Source organism: Phocoena phocoena, chromosome 5 (genome assembly GCF_963924675.1).
Source record: "Phocoena phocoena chromosome 5, mPhoPho1.1, whole genome shotgun sequence".
Classification (NCBI taxonomy): Eukaryota; Metazoa; Chordata; class Mammalia; order Artiodactyla; family Phocoenidae; genus Phocoena; species Phocoena phocoena.
Window position 1 is genome coordinate 47,022,807 of NC_089223.1, and position 17,527 is coordinate 47,040,333.

At 36.4% G+C, this 17,527-nt stretch overlaps 1 protein-coding gene across 2 annotated transcripts; it reads right to left on the reverse strand.

Annotated features, from left to right (window-relative positions):
- Nucleotides 1–480: 480 nt before the first annotated feature.
- Nucleotides 481–17,096, reverse strand: THAP6 (THAP domain containing 6). Of its 2 annotated transcripts, XM_065878253.1 has the most exons (4): nt 17,017–17,096; nt 15,591–15,798; nt 12,148–12,273; nt 481–735 (listed from the first exon to the last, which is right to left on the reverse strand). In XM_065878253.1, the coding sequence occupies exons 1-4, from the start codon at nt 17,094–17,096 to the stop codon at nt 481–483; spliced, it is 669 nt and encodes a 222-aa protein (XP_065734325.1). The 2 variants fall into 2 exon arrangements, with proteins under 2 accessions (XP_065734325.1, XP_065734326.1); XM_065878254.1 differs by lacking the exon at nt 12,148–12,273.
- Between the last annotated feature and the right edge of the window lie 431 nt (nt 17,097–17,527).

Consider the following 17,527-nt stretch of genomic DNA (forward strand, 5'->3'; position numbering starts at 1 on the left):
GGATTGGATCCAAGATGGACATGTGTTATAAATGAATTCTGCTTTGTGGTAAAATACAGTTAAAGTACAATTCAACGTACTTACCGTAAAGCCTACATAAGCAAAGGTACTCCTTTGAAGCCAAAAATCTGATGCTGCTAAAGTGTCCAGTTTCTACTATTACAGCTTAATGTGGCTGATTTGAAATCATTTCCTTAGTCCTACAGAATCTTCTTGATTTTTAACATCTTACAATACTGACCTGGCACTAGTTTAGGTCTATAAAAACATAATTGTCACAAGTCACCCAATAACATGACAACCAGCACAAATTTCTGCACATCTTAAAAAAAAAAAGCCTTTGGATAATAACACTAATGCGTAATGCTGCGGAGGATCCAAAGAAGCACTCTAAATGACAGATATTATTTAATGATGGTAATCATTTTCTGAAAAGCTGTACCAATAACAATTTTAGGTAGAACATAACATGAAATTATTTCATGAAATATAGTCTTGTTCTATGCTCTCCTGACACCACTCCCAAGAGAAAGCTTCCAGTCTATTTGCTGTTTCTTTGCTGATGAGACATTCATCCTTTAATTCCCTGATTGTCTTCCTCAATGATTTTTGTAAACGTCTTTCTCGGCCTAAAACATTCCGCAGACTTTTCTTGGTATCCTCTAGCTCGCTGATCACTTGATCTAATTTATGCTTAAGTTTCTTTGGACTGTCCATCACACTGTAGCTATGTTCCTAAAAATATAAACACCAAGTTATTAAACCAGACAGACAAGCAGTGAGATAAAAAATTATAACTAGGCCTCAGCTATTTCTCCACTTACTATATTTAGAGAAGATCTTTAAGTTGGTGATACTAAGAGGTTTAAAGAATACAGGAAGAGGATGGGGGTAGAACAGTATTTTTGGCGCCTAGGGCCTCCCTCTTTGTCCAAGGCCAGGCATACACGAGGAGTACAGAATCCTGTGGATGGGAAGTACTTCTCACCTGGAGGTAGGTATCTGCTTATGAACAGCGAGACATTCACAATGACTATACAGCTTTTGGTCCCTAAGTGTGGAGCTGCTAAGTTTAAGTTTTACCTATCACAAAAACTTACATTTTTAAACTTTTAACTGAATTGCTTTATTTTGATGAATATTTCACTTTATAAGGTATGACAGAAAAGGAGCACTGAAGCAGGTCCTCAGGCTGGGTGTTATGGATTTAGAGATGACTCTGGTCTTGGGGTTTTAAAGAGATAATTTAAGTTCTCAGTATTTACTGTGGTCATGTTTATGTCTGCTGGGTAGACTTTTCTTCATCCAAAAACAACACTGACATATCTTATAAATGTAACATAAAATAATTTTGAAAAGCTGTTACTTAAAATTAGTGAAGAGGACTTTGCCTTCAGCCAAGATGCGGTAACATAGACTGGATTGACTCCTATCTAAAAAAACCCCAACACATGGCCAAAAGATGTAAAAATGTTTGAAGATAAACAGACATCAGGCAACGAAGGCAGATACTGCAGAGAGATGGGAAACAAAGAGGTGAGTCCTAAGATTGCCCAGCTTACTGCCTTGAGAGAGTTCTAGGCCTCAGTGCAAGGGGAGGAAACCCAGGTAGAGCTTGGTAGATAGAGTTGAGGAGTCAGTGCAAAGTATCCAGGGAGACCAAGGTGGCTACAGTTCATAGGGCAAAGTATTAGACAGGAAAGAGCTACACAGAGAGAGAACACTGGAGATCTTCAGAGGCTCCCCCTCAAGTATTTCCTTGTAGGAAACTGCTCGAGGTTGAGGAAAGAGCGACCAGAACAGGTCAGGAGTGCCCTGAGCTCACAGGGCATAGACACTACTCCCACCAGGCAGACCAGATTCATGGGGCACCGGGCAGAGTATACAAAAGTCTTGCCTCAGTGGTGGAGAATAAATAGCCTGGGACTGAGCACTGTTCTAGTCCTACCTAACAAAGCAAAACCTGAAAGGATCAAATTGTTTCCAAATAACCAAACTCCATAACCAAGCTCAAGAAAACAGGACAAAAAACTATCCAACATCCAGCAAAGTAAAATCCGGCACTCAAAATTTACCAGGCACACAAAGCAGCAGGAAAATACGTGCCATAATAAGAGATAAACCAATCAATAGAAACCAACCCAGAACTGACAAATGTTAGAATCAGCAGACAAGGGAATTAACAAAGTTATTAAAACTGTATTATATATGTTTAAAAGTTAAGCAGAGACGTGAAAGATATTAAAAAAGAATCAAATAGGATACCTGTACATAAAACTTACAATTTAAATTTATTTATAATAAATTTAATAGATTTGTTATCATAATAAATAATATATAACAGATTTACTATTATTTAAATCTCTTTAAAAGATAATTTATTGTTTAAACAAAAATAATAAAATGTAGTGTGGGGTTCATAGCATATGTAAAGTGAAATGTATGATAGCAGTAGCAAAAAAGGTTGGAGAGGAGAAATAAAGTATATTATGATAAGATTCATATACTATATGCTAAGTGGAATAATATCACTTATCATGTAGCCTGTGGTAAATTAAATATGGATGCTATAAACCCAAAAGCAACTATCAAAGCATTATGGCTGATGAGTGAAAAAAAGGAGATAAAATGGAATTGTAAAAAAATTCAGTTAATCCAAAAGAAGGCAAAAAAAGAAGAAAATGAGAACAAAGAACAAATGGAACAGGAAATAAGTAAGATGACAGATTTAAACCAAACCATATCACATTAAGTAATGTGATATAAAAAAATTTAAAGTAATGTAATAATAATCACATTAAGTATAGAGTTTAAATAATCCAATTAAAAGGCATAAATTATCAGGTTATATTAAAAAAAATCAAGACCCAAGAGTACATGCTGCCCAGAAAAAAAGCACTTTAAAGATAAAAAGACACAAACAGGTTGAAAGTAAAGGAGTTGAAAAAGATACACTACAATAACACTAATAAACAGAGAACTAGAGTGGATATGTTACTATCAGACAAAGTAGACTTCAGAGCAATGAATATGACCAGGGATAAAGAAGGCCATTTCTTAAAAATAAAGGGGTTAATTTATCAAGACATAAGAATACTAAATATTTAGTACCTAATAACAGCTGCAAAATGTAACAAGCAAAAACTGACAATTTAAGGAGAATTAGACAAATCCACAGGTATACTAGAAGATTAACAGCTCTCTCTCAATAAAAGATAGAACAAGTAGACAGAAATTAATTAAGAATGCAGATTTGAACATTATCAATTTGACCTAATTGACATTTCTAGAACATTCTGGTTAACATCAGCAAACTACACATTCTTTGCAAATGCATGCAGAACGTTTACCAAGACAGACCATACTGTGGGCTGTAAGTCTCAAAAAAATTAAAAGCATTCAAGTCACACAATGTATATTCTCTGACCACAACAGAATTAAGTTAGAAATTAATAATAGAAAGATATTGGGGAAATTCCCCAATATTTGCAAACTATATAGCACACTTCCAAACAACCCGTGGATCAAAGAACAAATCAAAATGGAATTTGGAAGTATTTTGAACTAAATGAAAATGAAAACACATTTAATTTGTGGAATGCTGCTAAAGCAATACTTAAGGAGAAATTAATATCACTAAATGCTAACGTTAGAAAGGAAGAAGCCTCAAATCTATGACCTCGGCTTCCATCTTAAGAAACTAGAAAGATGAGGGCTTCCCTGGTAGCACAGTGGTTGAGAGTCTGCCTGCCGATACAGCGGACACGGGTTCGTGCCCCAGTCCGGGAAGATCCCACATGCCGCAGAGCGGCTGGGCCTGTGAGCCATGGCTGCTGAGTCTGCACGTCCAGAGCCTGTGCTCCGCAACGGGAGAGGCCACGGCAGTGAGAGGCCCGCGTACTGCCAAAAGAAAAAAAAAAAGAAACTAGAAAGATGAGCACATTTTACTGAAATAAGTAAAAGGAAATAATAAAGATGAGTGGAAATCAGTGAAGTAGAAAATAAAAACAACAAAAAAAAGAGAAAAATCAGTGAAAGCTAGTTCTTGACAAGATCAATAAAACTGATAAATCTCTAGGCAGACTAATCAGCAATAAAAGAAAACAGAAACAAATCACTGACATCAGAAATGAGACAGACGGTATCACTACAGATTCTGTAGATATTGAAAAGATAGTAAGGAAATGTTTTGAATAATTTTAAGCTAATAAACTTGACAACTGAAATAAAATGGACAAATCCCTTGGAAGGTAACAAGCTCCTTAAAAAACTTTCCCACAAAGAAAATTACAGTCCCAGATTGTTTTACTGGGGAATTCTACCAAATATTTACAGAAGAAATAACTGCAAATCTATACAAACTTTTCTAGAAAACTAAAAAATAAGGCAACATTTTCTAACTCTTTCTTTGAGGTTAGCATTATTCTGATACTGAAACCAGACAAAGATATTCAAAGGAAAGAAAACTATAGGCCAATATTCTTTGTGAACATACAAGGAAAGATTCTAAACAAAATTTTAAATCTAATCCAACAATATATAAAAGGGATAACATCATGAAGTAGGGTGTATTCCAGAATGCAAGGCTGGTTTAACATTAAGAAATTAACTGGGGAATTCCCTGGTGGTCCAGTGGTTAGGACTCTGCTTTTACTGCCGAGGGCCCAGGTTCAAATCCCTGGTGGGGTAACTAAGATCCCACAAGCCATGTGGTGTGGCCAAAAATAAAAACAAATCAATGTAACTAATCATACTAACAAACTAAAAAATAAAACCCAAATGATCTCTCAGCAGACACAGAAAAAGCATTTGACAAAACTAACATTCCTTTCTGATCCAAATTCTCAGCAAAGTAGGAGTAGAAAGGCACTTCCTATGTAACAGTATGGATGGACCTAGAAGGTACTATGCTAAGTGAATTTAAGTCAGACAGAGAAGGACAAATACTGTATGATTTCACTTATACGTGGAATCTAAAAAACAAAACAAATGAACAAACAAGAAGCAGAAACAAAGTTGTAGATACAGAGAATAAACAGGTGATTGCTAGAGGGGGTGGGGAGGAAAGAAACAGGTGAGGAAGTAGGAGGAACAAACTTCCAGTTACAAAGTAAATGAGTCAAAGGTATGAAATGTACAAGTGTTGGGAATACAGTCAATAACTACGTAATATCTTTGGTGACATACTGTAACTATACTTATTGTGATCAGTTTGAAATGTATAGCAATATGGAATCACTGTGTTGTATAACAGGAAATAACATAATGTTGTAGGTCAATTATACTTCAAAAACAGACAAACAAACTCAGAAAAAGAGTTCATATTTGTGGTTACCAGAGGCAGGGGATAGGAGGAGGGAGAATTGGATGAAGGCAGTCAAAAGGTAAGAACTTCCAGTTATAAGAGAAATAAGTACTAGGGATATAATGTACAACATGACAAATATAATTAACACTGCTGTGTTATATATGAAAGTTGTTAAGAGAGTATATCCTAAGACTTCTCATCACAGGAAAAAAATTTTTTTCTATTTCTTTAACTTAGTTTATATGAGATAATGGATGTTCATTAAACTCACTGTGATAATCACTTCCTGATATGTATAAATCAAACCATTACTGTACACTCTAAACTTATACAGGGCTATATGTCAATTATATCTCAGTAAAACTGAAAGAAAAAAATTGAAAGGTACTTCCTCAATCTGATAAAGGGCAGTTATGAAATAACATATTTAATATCATATGAATATCTTTAATAGTGAAAGACTGAACAACTTCCTCCTAAAATCAGGAGCAAAGCATAAAGATCATTTCTCAGTACTTCTCTTCAGCGTAACCTTGGAGGTTCAAGGTACTGCAATAAAGCAAGTAAAAGAAATGAAAGGCACTCACATTGGAAAGGAAGAATTAACACTGTTTTTTTTTTTTTTTGGCCACGCTACGTGGCTTGTGGGATCTTAGTTCCCCAAGCAGGAACTGAACCTGGGCCCTCAGCAGTGCAAGCATGGAGTCCTAACCACTGGACCACAAGGGATACCATAAAACTGTTTTTAATGACAGACACCATGATTGTCTATGTAGAAAATCGGATAACCTCTAAAAAAAAAGCTTTGATAATTAATATGTGAGTTTAGCAAGTTTGACAGATACAAGATTGATATACAAGTCAATTTATTTAATAGAGAGAGGACAGCAGAAGCAAAGAAGAACTACAATCCTGCAGCCCGTGGAACAAAAACCACATTCACAGAAAGATAGACAAGATGAAAAGGCAGAGGGATACATACCAGATGAAGGAACAAGAGAAAACCCCAGAGAAACAACTAAATGAAGTGGAGATAGGCAACCTTCCAGAAAAAGAATTCAGAATAATGAAAGTGAAGATGATCCAGGACTGTGGAAAAAGAATGGAGGCAAAGATCGAGAAGATGCAAGAAATGTTTAACAAAGACCTAGAAGAATTAAAGGACAAACACCTAGAAGAATTAAAAAACAAACAAACAGAGATGGACAATACAACAACTGAAATCAAAAATACACTAGAAGGAATCAATAGCAGAATAACTGAGGCAGAAGAACAGATAAGTGACTTGGAAAACAAAATGGTGGAATTCACTGCCACGGAACAGAATAAAGAGAAAAGAATGAAAAGAAATGAAGACAGCCTAAGAGACCTCTGGGACATTAAATGCAACAACACTCGCATTATAGGGGTCCCAGAAGGAGAAGAGACAGAGAAAGGACCCGAGAAAATATTTGAATAGATTATAGTAGAAAACTTCCCTAACATGGGAAAGGAAATAGCTACCCAAGTCCAGGAAGCACAGAGAGTCCCATACAGGATAAACCAAAGGAGAAACACGCCGAGACACATAGTAATAAATTGGCAAAAATTAAAGACAAAGAAAAATTATTGAAAGCAGCAAGGGAAAAAGGACAAATAATGTACAAAGGAACTCCCATAAGGTTAACAGCTGATTTCTCAGCAGAAACTCTACAAGCCAGAAGGGAGTGGCATGATATACTTAAAGTGATGAAAGGGAAGAACCTACAGCCAAGATTACTCTACCAGGCAAGGACCTAATTCAGATTCTACGGAGAAATCAAAAGCTTTACAGACAAGCAAAAGCTAAGAGAATTAAGCACCACCAAACCAGCTCTACAACAAATGCTAAAGGAACTTCTCTAAGTGGGAAACACAAGAGAAGAAAAGGACCTACAAAAACAAACCCAAAACAATTCACAAAGTGGTCACAGGAACATACATATAGGTAATTACCTTAAACGTGAATGGATTAAGTGCCCAAACCAAAAGACACAGGCTTGCTGAATGGATACAGAAACAAACCCCATCTATATGCTGTCTAAAAGAGACCCACTTCAGACCTAGGGACACATACAGACTGAAAGTGAGGGGATGGAAAAAGATATTCCATGCAAATGGAAATCAAAAGAAACCTGGAGTAGCAATACTCATATCAGATAAAATAGACTCTAAAATAAAGAATGTTACAAGAGACAAGGAAGGACACTACATAATGATCAAGGGATCAAACCAAGAAGAAGATATAACAATTATAAATATATATGCACCCAACATAGGAGCGCCTCAGTACATAAGGCAACTGCTAACAGCTCTAAAAGAGGAAATCGACAGTAACACAATAATCGTGAGGGACTTTAACACCTCACTTACACCAATGGACAGATCATCCAAAATGAAAATAAATAAGGAAACAGAAGCTTTAAATGACACAATAGACCAGATAGATTTAATTGATATTTATAGGACATTCCATCCAAAAACAGCAGATTACACTTTCTTCTCAAGTGTGCACAGAACATTCTCCAGGATAGATCACATCTTGGGTCACAAATCAAGCCTCAGTAAATTTAAGAAAACTGAAATCATATCAAGCATCTTTTCTGACCACAATGCTATGAGATTAGAATGAATTACACAGAAAAAAACATAAAAAACACAAACACATGGAGGCTAAACAATACGTTACTAAATAACCAAGAGATCATTGAAGAAATCAAAGAGGAAATCAAAAAATACCTAGAGACAAATGACAATGCAAACAGGACGATCCAAAACCTATGGGATGCAGCAAAAGCAGTTCTAAGAGGGAAGTTTATAGCTATACAAGCCTACCTCAAGAAACACGAAAAATCTCAAATAAACCATCTAAACTTACACCTAAAGGAACTAGAGAAAGAAGAACAAACAAAACCCAAAGTTAGCAGAAGGAAAGAAATCATCAAGATAGAGCAGAAAAAAATGAAATAGAAACAAAGAAAACAATAGCAGAGATCAATAACACTAAAAGCTGGTTCTTTGAGAAGATAAACAAAATTGATAAACCCTTAGCCAGACTCCTCAAGAAAAAGAGGGAGAGGACTCAAATCAATAAAATTAGAAATGAAAAAGGAGAAGTTACGACACTGCAGAAATACAAAGCATCCAAAGAGATTACCACAAGCAACTCTATGCCAATAAAATGGACAACCTGGAAGAAATGAACAAATTCCTAGAAAGGTATAACCATCCAAGACAGAACCAGGAGGAAATAGATAATATGAACAGACCACTCACAAGTAATGAAATTGAAACTGTGATAAAAAATCTTCCAACAAACAAAAGTCCAGGACCAGATGGCTTCAGAGGTGAATTCTATCAAACATTTAGAGAAGAGCTAACACCCATCCTCTCTCAAACTCTTCCAAAAAATTGCTGAGGAAGGAACACTCCCAAACTCATTCTATGAGGCCACCATCACCCTGATACCAAAACCAGACAAAGATACTACAAAAAAAGAAAATTACAAACCAATATCACTGATGAATATAGACGCAAAAATCCTCAACAAAATACTAGCAATCAGAATCCAACAGCACATTAAAAGGATCATACACCATGATCAAGTGGGATTTATCCCAGGAATGCAAGGATTCTTTAATATACGCAAATCAATTAACGTGATACACCATATTAACAAATTGAAGAATAAAAACCATATGATCATCTCAATAGATGCAGAAAAAGCTTTTGACAAAATTCAACACCCATTTATGATAAAAACTCTCCAGAAAGTGGGCACAGAGGGAACCTACCTCAATATAATAAAGGCCATATACAACAAACCCATGGCAAACATCCTTCTCAATGGTGAAAAAGTGAAGCATTTCCTCTAAGATCAGGAACAAGAAAAGGATGTCCACTCTCACCACTATTATTCAACACAGTTTTGGAAGTCCTAGCCATGGCAATCAGAGAGGAAAAAGAAATAAAAGGAATACAAATCAGATAAGAAGAAGTAAAACTGTCACTGTTTGCAGATGAAATGATACTATACACAGAGAATCCTAAAGATGCCACCAGAAAACTACTAGAGCTAATCAATGAATTTGGTAAAGTTGCAGGATACAAAATTAATGCACAGAAATCTCTTGCATTCCTATACACTAATGATGAAAAATCTGAAAGAGAAATTAAGGAAACACTCCCATTTACCACTGCACGAAAAAGAATAAAATACCTAGTAGTAAACCCACCTAAAGAGACAAAAGACGTGTATGCAGAAAACTATAAGACACTGATGAAAGAAATTAAAGATGATACCAACAGATGGAGAGATATAACATCTCCATCAACAGATGGAGATTCTTGGATTGCAAGAATCAATATGGTGAAAATGACTATACTACCAAAAGCCATGTACAGATTCAATGCAATCCCTATGAAACTACCAATGGCATTTTTCCGGAACTAGAACAAAAAATCTTAAAATTTGTATGGAGACACAAAAGACCCCAAATAGCCAAAGCAGTCTTGAGGGAAAAAAACGGAGCTGGAGGAATCAGACTCCCTGACTTCAGACTATACTACAAAACTACAGTAATCAAGACAATATGGTACTGGTACAAAACAGAAACATAGATCAATGGAACAATATAGAAAGCCCAGAGATAAACCCACGCACCTAGGGTCAACTAATCTATGACAAAGGAGGCAAGGATATACAACGGAGAAAAGACAGTCTCTTCAATAAGTGGTGCTGGGAAAACTGGACAGTTACATGTAAAAGACTGAAATTAAAACACTCCTTAACACCATACACAAAAATAAACTCAAAATGGATTTGAGACCGAAATGTAAGACCAGACACTATAAAACTCTTAGAGGAAAACATAGGAAGAACACTCTTTGACATAAATCACAGCAATATCTTTTTGGATCCACCTCCTAGTATAGTGGAAATAAAAGCAAAAATAAACAAATGGGACCTAATGAAACTTCAAAGCTTTTGCACAGCTAAGGAAACCATAAACAAGATGAAAAGACAACCTTCAGAATGGGAGAAAATATTTGCTAACGAATCAACGGACAAAGGATTAATCTCCAAAATATATAAACAGCTCATGCAGCTCAATATTAAAAGAACAAACAACCCAATCCAAAAATGGGCAGAAGACCTAAATAGACATTTCTCCAAAGAAGATATACAGATGGCCAAGAAGCACATGAAAAGCTGCTCAACATCACTAATTATTAGAGAAATGCAAATCAAAACTACAATGAGGTATCACCTCACACCAATTAGAATGGGCATCATCAGAAAATCTACAAACAACAAATGCTGGAGAGGGTGTGGAGAAAAGGGAACCTTCTCGCACTGTTGGTGGGAAGGTAAATTGATACAGCCACTATGGAGAACAGTTATGGCGGTCCTTAAAAAACTAAAAATAGAATTAACATATGATCCAGCAATCCCACTACTGGACATATACCCAGAAAAAACCATAATTCAAGAAGACACATGCACCCCAATGTTCATTGCAACACTATTTACAATGGCCAGGTCATGGAAGCAACCTAAATGCCCATCGACAGACGAATGGATAAAGAAGATGTGGTATATATATACAATGGAATATTACTCAGCCATAAAAAGGAATGGAATTTGGTCATTTGTTGAGATGTGGATGGTTCTAGAGACTGTCATACAGAGTGAAGGAAGTCAGAAAGAGAAAAACAAATATCCTATATTAACGCAAATATGTGGAACCTAGAAAAATGGTACAGATGAACCGGTTTGCAGGGCAGAAATTGAGACACAGATGTAGAGAACAAACGTATGGACACCAAGCGGGGAAAGTGTAGGGGTGGTGGTGGTGTGATGAATTGGGAGATTGGGATTGACATGTATACACTGATGTGTATAAAATTGATGACTATTAAGAACCTACTGTATAAAAAAATAAAATAAAAAAGTAAAAAAAAAATTTATTTCCCCACTTCAACAGTAAATAAAACAACACTGTCTATAACAGCATCCAAATATATAAAATATTTAGGGATAAATCTGATAAAAGGAGTGAAAGACCTGTATACTGAAAACTACAAAACACTGCTGAGAGAATTTAAAGGTCAAAATAAATGATGTGATACAATGAATTCATGGGCTGGAAGACATAAAATAGTCTTATTAAGACGTCAGTTCTTCCCAAGTAGATCTGTAGGTTCAACATAATCCCAGTCAAAACTCCAGGAGGATTTTTGTAGAAATTTATAAAGTAATTCTAAAATTCATATGAACATGCAAAGGACTCAGAATATCCAAAACAACTTTGAAAAAGAACAAAGTTGGAAGATTAACACTGTCTTATTTCAAGAATTATTATAAAGCTATAGTAATCAAGACAGTAAAACAGAGCTGGATTCCAGGCCTGGTTCTAACATCAACAGGCAATGAGATGAATAAAGCTTCAATAATGTGTGTGTACGACTGTCCTTTAAGAAAACCTAAAGACATACTATTTTTTAAATTAGATATTTCCATATAGAAACTATAGTACCTATAGGGAGGAATTAATTATTGCATTTTATTGGTTGAAATATCCTTGTGAAAGCACTCTTTGAACTATGTAACAAAAGATTAACTACCTGTAGATCGTTATTGCAAATATGTAAATTATAATGCCCCTGGGAAGCAATATTTCTGGATATTACATATTAAAAAAAATCTCAAACACCTAAACTCCTAGTTTTTCAATAAGATTTTGAAAACTTAATCCTAAGAGAGAGGACATGGTCATCTTAATAATATTAACATTAGCCCAGTAAGTAATTTTACTTACAAAAATGAACTGGGACTGGAATTCTTCGATACACGAGGAAGCACCAACAAGCTGGTGATTGTGGTTTGTGACTGGAAGGGCTTTGAGGGTGAAGTTTTTCCTACAATGAAGATTTTCTCTTTTCCCCTGTTAAGAATAGTTAATAACAATCATTGTAGATTTTCTGTCCTTTTGAAAAATTTTAACCTTCTTAACTGTATGTAGTAAAATTAATATATTTCTTTTTCTGGAAATTGCTTTTAAAAGTCAGTAAAAGTTAGGGGCTTCCCTGGTGGCGCAGTGGTTGGGAGTCCACCTGTCGATGCAGGGGACACGGGTTTGTGCCCCAGTCCAGGAGGATCCCACATGCTGCGGAATGGCTGGGCCCGTGAGCCATGGCCGCTGAGCCTGCGCATTCGGAGCCTGTGCTCCGCTACGGGAGAGCCCACAACAGTGAGAGGCCTGTGTACTGCAAAAAAAAAAAAAAAAAAAAAAAAAGTCAGTACAATTTAAATTTACTGAGAGTACTTTAAAGGAACTTCCCCAAAGTAACTCTAAAGTTGATCTGGAAACATGAATTTTTCTGGGAAAAAAAAGGAAAAAGAGTGACAATGAGGGAAGATATACCCTACAAAGTATTAAAAATACCCTACTCAGTAACAATAGTTTAAAAAGTGTACTACTCTTAGAAAAATCTGAATATATCATGTAGATAAACGCCTTTAGGATAAAAAGTGTCATTCTAAATAAGTGGAGAAAGGCATGAAAAACAGTTATATCCTTTATGTATAAGTCAAAATGAAATTCTATATACTGAAAATTTATGTAAGAATGAAAACAATGAGGAAGTAGAAAAATACATGGGAAATATTTACATAATCTTAAAGGCTAAAGTCAGATAGCACAAGAGAAAATATAGGACTACTCAAAAAGAGTCTGAATTTCAAACAAAACAAAACAAAACAACCCCATAATGTGAGCTAAAGACAAATAACAAAAAGTAACTGCAACATAGATGGCAGTTAAATGATTCATAGCCTCAATACCTAGTGTTGTTCCAAAACAGCTTAGAAAAAGACGAAAATAGAAGAGGACCTGAATAAGTGATACACATAAGAAATAAAAACGTCTAATAAACATATGAAAAAATGCAGAAACACATTTTCTAATATTCATATTAGAAATAATCATTTTCTAATATTCAGAGATAAATTAAAACAATAAGATGCCATTTTTGCCTATCAATTTTACCAAAGATTAAAATCACAACTTACATTGAGGATTAGGGGGAACAGACACTTTTATGCATAACTAGTAGGTAAGCAGATTGGTATAAGCTTTATGGTGGGCCTTTATATATGTTGACTTCACTATAAAGTTTAGTTAAAAAATTGATGTTCCGTATAGGTTCCTCTTAAAAATGTGATCCCTTGAGCTGCAGCACAATCATGGGGGGTGCTTGTTAAAAAGTGCAGATTCCTAGACTCCAAACCAAACTTGCTGAATCAAATTCTTTGGGAGAGGGGCACAGGATTCTGCATTTTAAGCAAGCTCCCTGGATAATACTTATGTAGACTAAAGTTTGAAAGCCATTGTTGTGGAAAAAACATATATTTTTAGGAGGACATTTGTCACACTGTCCTTGTGTCTTTTTTTTTTTTTTCTTTTCGCCATGCCACATGGCTTGCGGGATCTGATCAGAGATCGAACCTGTGCCCCTGCAGTGGAAGCGTGGAGTCTTAACCAGTGGACCACCAGGGAAGTCTCCTTATGGAAAAATATTTAACATCATGGAAAACAGTAGTTAAGAGTGAACTTTGGAGCCAAAATGCCTGGGTTCAAATCCAGCCTCTACCATTTAACAGCAGTGCGACTTGGGGAATGTATTCCAGCTTTCTGAGCCTAAGTTTTCTCAAGTGGTTAAATGCGAATAATAATAGTATTTAACTCTTATGGTTGTTTTGAGGACTATAAGAGTTTATATGTAAAGTGCTTAGAATAGTGCCTGGCACACAGCCAGCACTATAAGAATGTTGAAAGAACGAAAGAGTGAAGCAAAAAATAAAAAGGATATACAGTATAATTCTATTTTGTAAGAATATATATAGATGAATTTATATACAAACATACACATACAAATGACTGGAAAGATACACATCAGAGTGTTAACAGTATTATTTCTGGATTACATGATTATTGTTAATTTTAATTTTCTTTTTGATTGTATCATCTAATTTCCTATAATAAAAAATTTACTTGTTATTAGGAAATAGTTTTTCAAAGTTAGTAATTTATGGTTTATTTGATTTAGTATGTCCATATTTCTTAAGGTCCTCCTAACAGTACAGATGACTCCCTGCTATAGGAAACAAACCCTTGAGAGCAAATTGCACAAGATACTGTACACTTATTAATATGGAAGAAAGTGAGGCAGTCTCCACCGGATAGCTCAGGTACTGCAATATGAACACCCGCAAACGTGACCCAGACCACCTGGTAGCAGGCACTCTTCTAGACTACTTTCCTCGTTTCCAGCTGTCAGGAAGGAGACACCTTTCAATGGAGGTTCACGATTATTGTTGTGGGAACCCACAGGCTCTCCCTGAATTCTCCACATTGGAATCAGTCAGTCTCTATAGTTTCTGGACACGAATACACTTTCAGGCATACGAAGTCAAGTGAGATAGCGAGGGTGAAGCAGCCCACCCACGGCACTAACATCATTGAGGAAAAAACACAGAATTCAACCAGAGTTTACTTCAACAATTGTTTGTCTTTTTCTGACCTCTCTTCTTTCCTTCTCCTGTTCTGGTTTTCTACCTTCTAGTCCTACCTAGGCTTTAAGCTTGAATGTGTGTGTGTGGCTCTAAAAGTATACTTTGGGGCTGTCAGAGGCTCTGCTCTTGACTTCTGCTGCAGTGTGAGGAGCACTGCCACCTTGGAACTCCAGTTCAACCCTCTCATGTTCCTCCAGTTTTCAGGCACGAATCTTGAGCTATACCAACTCCTAAGGTAGCCTGCTTCACCAAACCTTAATAATATACAGATATTTCTGAGTGGATTCTGGTAAAATTCTTCTACTACTCATTACAAAAGCTTAAGCAGTTTACAAACCTAAAAACTTAAAGAATGGGCTTCAAATTAATAAGCAAACAACAAAAATGGTAGCAAGTGTGGTGAAGTTTCTTAAATAGTACCATAAAAAGTGGGTAATGGGGCTTCCCTGGTGGCGCAGCGGTTGAGAGTCCGCCTGCCGATGCAGGGGACACGGGTTCGTGCCCCGGTCCGGGAGGATCCCACATGCCACGGAGCGGCTGGGCCCGTGAGCCATGGCTGCTGGGCCTGCGCGTCTGGAGCCTGCGCTCCGCAAAGGGAGAGGCCGCAACAGTGAGAGGCCCGCGTACCACAAAAAAAAAAAAAAAAAAAAGTGGGTAATGATGGTAAGCAGTATGTCATGAACAAACCTGTGAGTGAGATGGGGAATCAAAGATAGAAGGTATGACTCCAGGTTTCAGTTTAATATTTGGAGTACTTCTGTCAAAATCTGTCTTCTTAAAGTGCCTTGAACACAACACATCTCCTTTTTTAGGCTCCCAAATGTCTACAGCATTCACATCAAGTCTTTTCATTGCTAATACCCATTTTCTTTTGACGTTTTCATCTGTGGGGAATCTAGAAAAACATACAAGAAGTATTTTAAAATTCAGCACTATAGATATATACTTGAATTAAGGCTGTGCCTAAACTGATTCTTGCTATTACTCTTGGGAACTGGAATATTGAGGAAACCATCATGACTCATGCTTTCTTAACTTTCAGTTTTCATAGTCAGATTTTTCTACCCAACATGCTGCAGGCATATGGCCCTCATTGACATCTTTCTCACATTATAAAGAAGAAAAGTTTCAAAAGACATTTAACACCTTTTAGTAAGATCCACACCTGAAGGTTTTTCTTCATCTGTAGATGATAAAGAATATCACTTGGGCCTCTTCCTATCTGAGGAATTTATCCCAGATGAACAGAGACACTTGTACTTTCATTCTTCTGTCAGCATCAAAAAAATTGCTTAGTACAGATACAAAACAGGGGTATAAATGCTTAGTGAATGAATGCAGAGAACACCTGCAGAGTTTGGAATTCTGGAGATCAGAATTACTTTGAGATCTGGAGGCCAATAACCATGTCTTTTCCAATTTTTCCAGCTGGTTCAAATCCTTTTTGGAATACGGTAGGGTACACATACTCATTTTTGATTTCCTTATACCTAGCAAAGTAGTTAGCAGGTCTTTCTCTGGCACGCAGCACAGTGTCTGGCCCAAAAGCAGCAAAATAAACCTTTAGCAAATGCATAATTATTAAATCTTATCGCTCCTTCTTTCCTATTCTGTCAGAAGAACGACTAAAATTTTAAATTAGGACGATCTTGGTTGTAATTTGGTTCAGAACCATCCTGAACTTGTAATTTATATTTTTTCTCTACAACATAGGCTTGATCTATTTCTAAAGGACAGAATATATTTAGGCAAAGATCCTTCGTATTGTAAACTATACGTAAACAACACTGAACTTCTTAGGAGGTATGTTAAAATACAAGGTAATAATATTAGCAAAAATGAGGTTGATGATAGTTTTGATAATCAGCCTGTGATACCTTTGCAGGTATCTTAAGCTTCTAAAGGAAATGATAAAAGTGTAAAAGTATCACTGTCATTTCAAATTCAACTCAAAAGGCTATTTAAAAAGAACCTGAGAACTAAAGTTCAAAATTGAACTTCTAGGGCGTATAGCTCAGGGGTACAGCATTTGGCTGCAAAACTGATGATTTAAGTAGAACTATCTTTTGCTTTTTCGTCAGAAGTACTTGGCTTAACTACAGCAGAATCTTACACGTGAAATGTCAGTCCTTTTAGCTTGGAATTTGGTAAACAGCGAGAAGCACATCCAATGGCCGAGCAACATTTCACCATGGTTTTAGCAACTCATACCAGAACTGAAAGAAAATTAAAAGGGTTAGTTAACTCCAAAGCTAAGGGTAACACAGTTACCTTTCCCGGTACCTTCCAGTATGTTCTAGGTAACATGAAATCATGCTAGAAAGCCAAAGGGAAATATTTTCTTGCAAAACCTGCAGCTCTGCTCATACAATTTTCTAGGGGTTTGGCTTCTTTAATAAGGCAAGTCATATTTAGCGATGCACAGAGGCGCCCGATTTCCATTTAGGAGGCCGGTACATGTCCCTTCCACCGCTTCGTACAGGCACCATGTTCCCTCGCCACCACGCCTTGGCACACTGACTCCTCCTGGCACCCTAACCTAGGCTGAGCTCCCAGCTCAAGCGTTGCTTCCCCAGGGAAACCTTCCCTGACAGCCAGATTAAGTCAGATCCTCTCTAGGATTA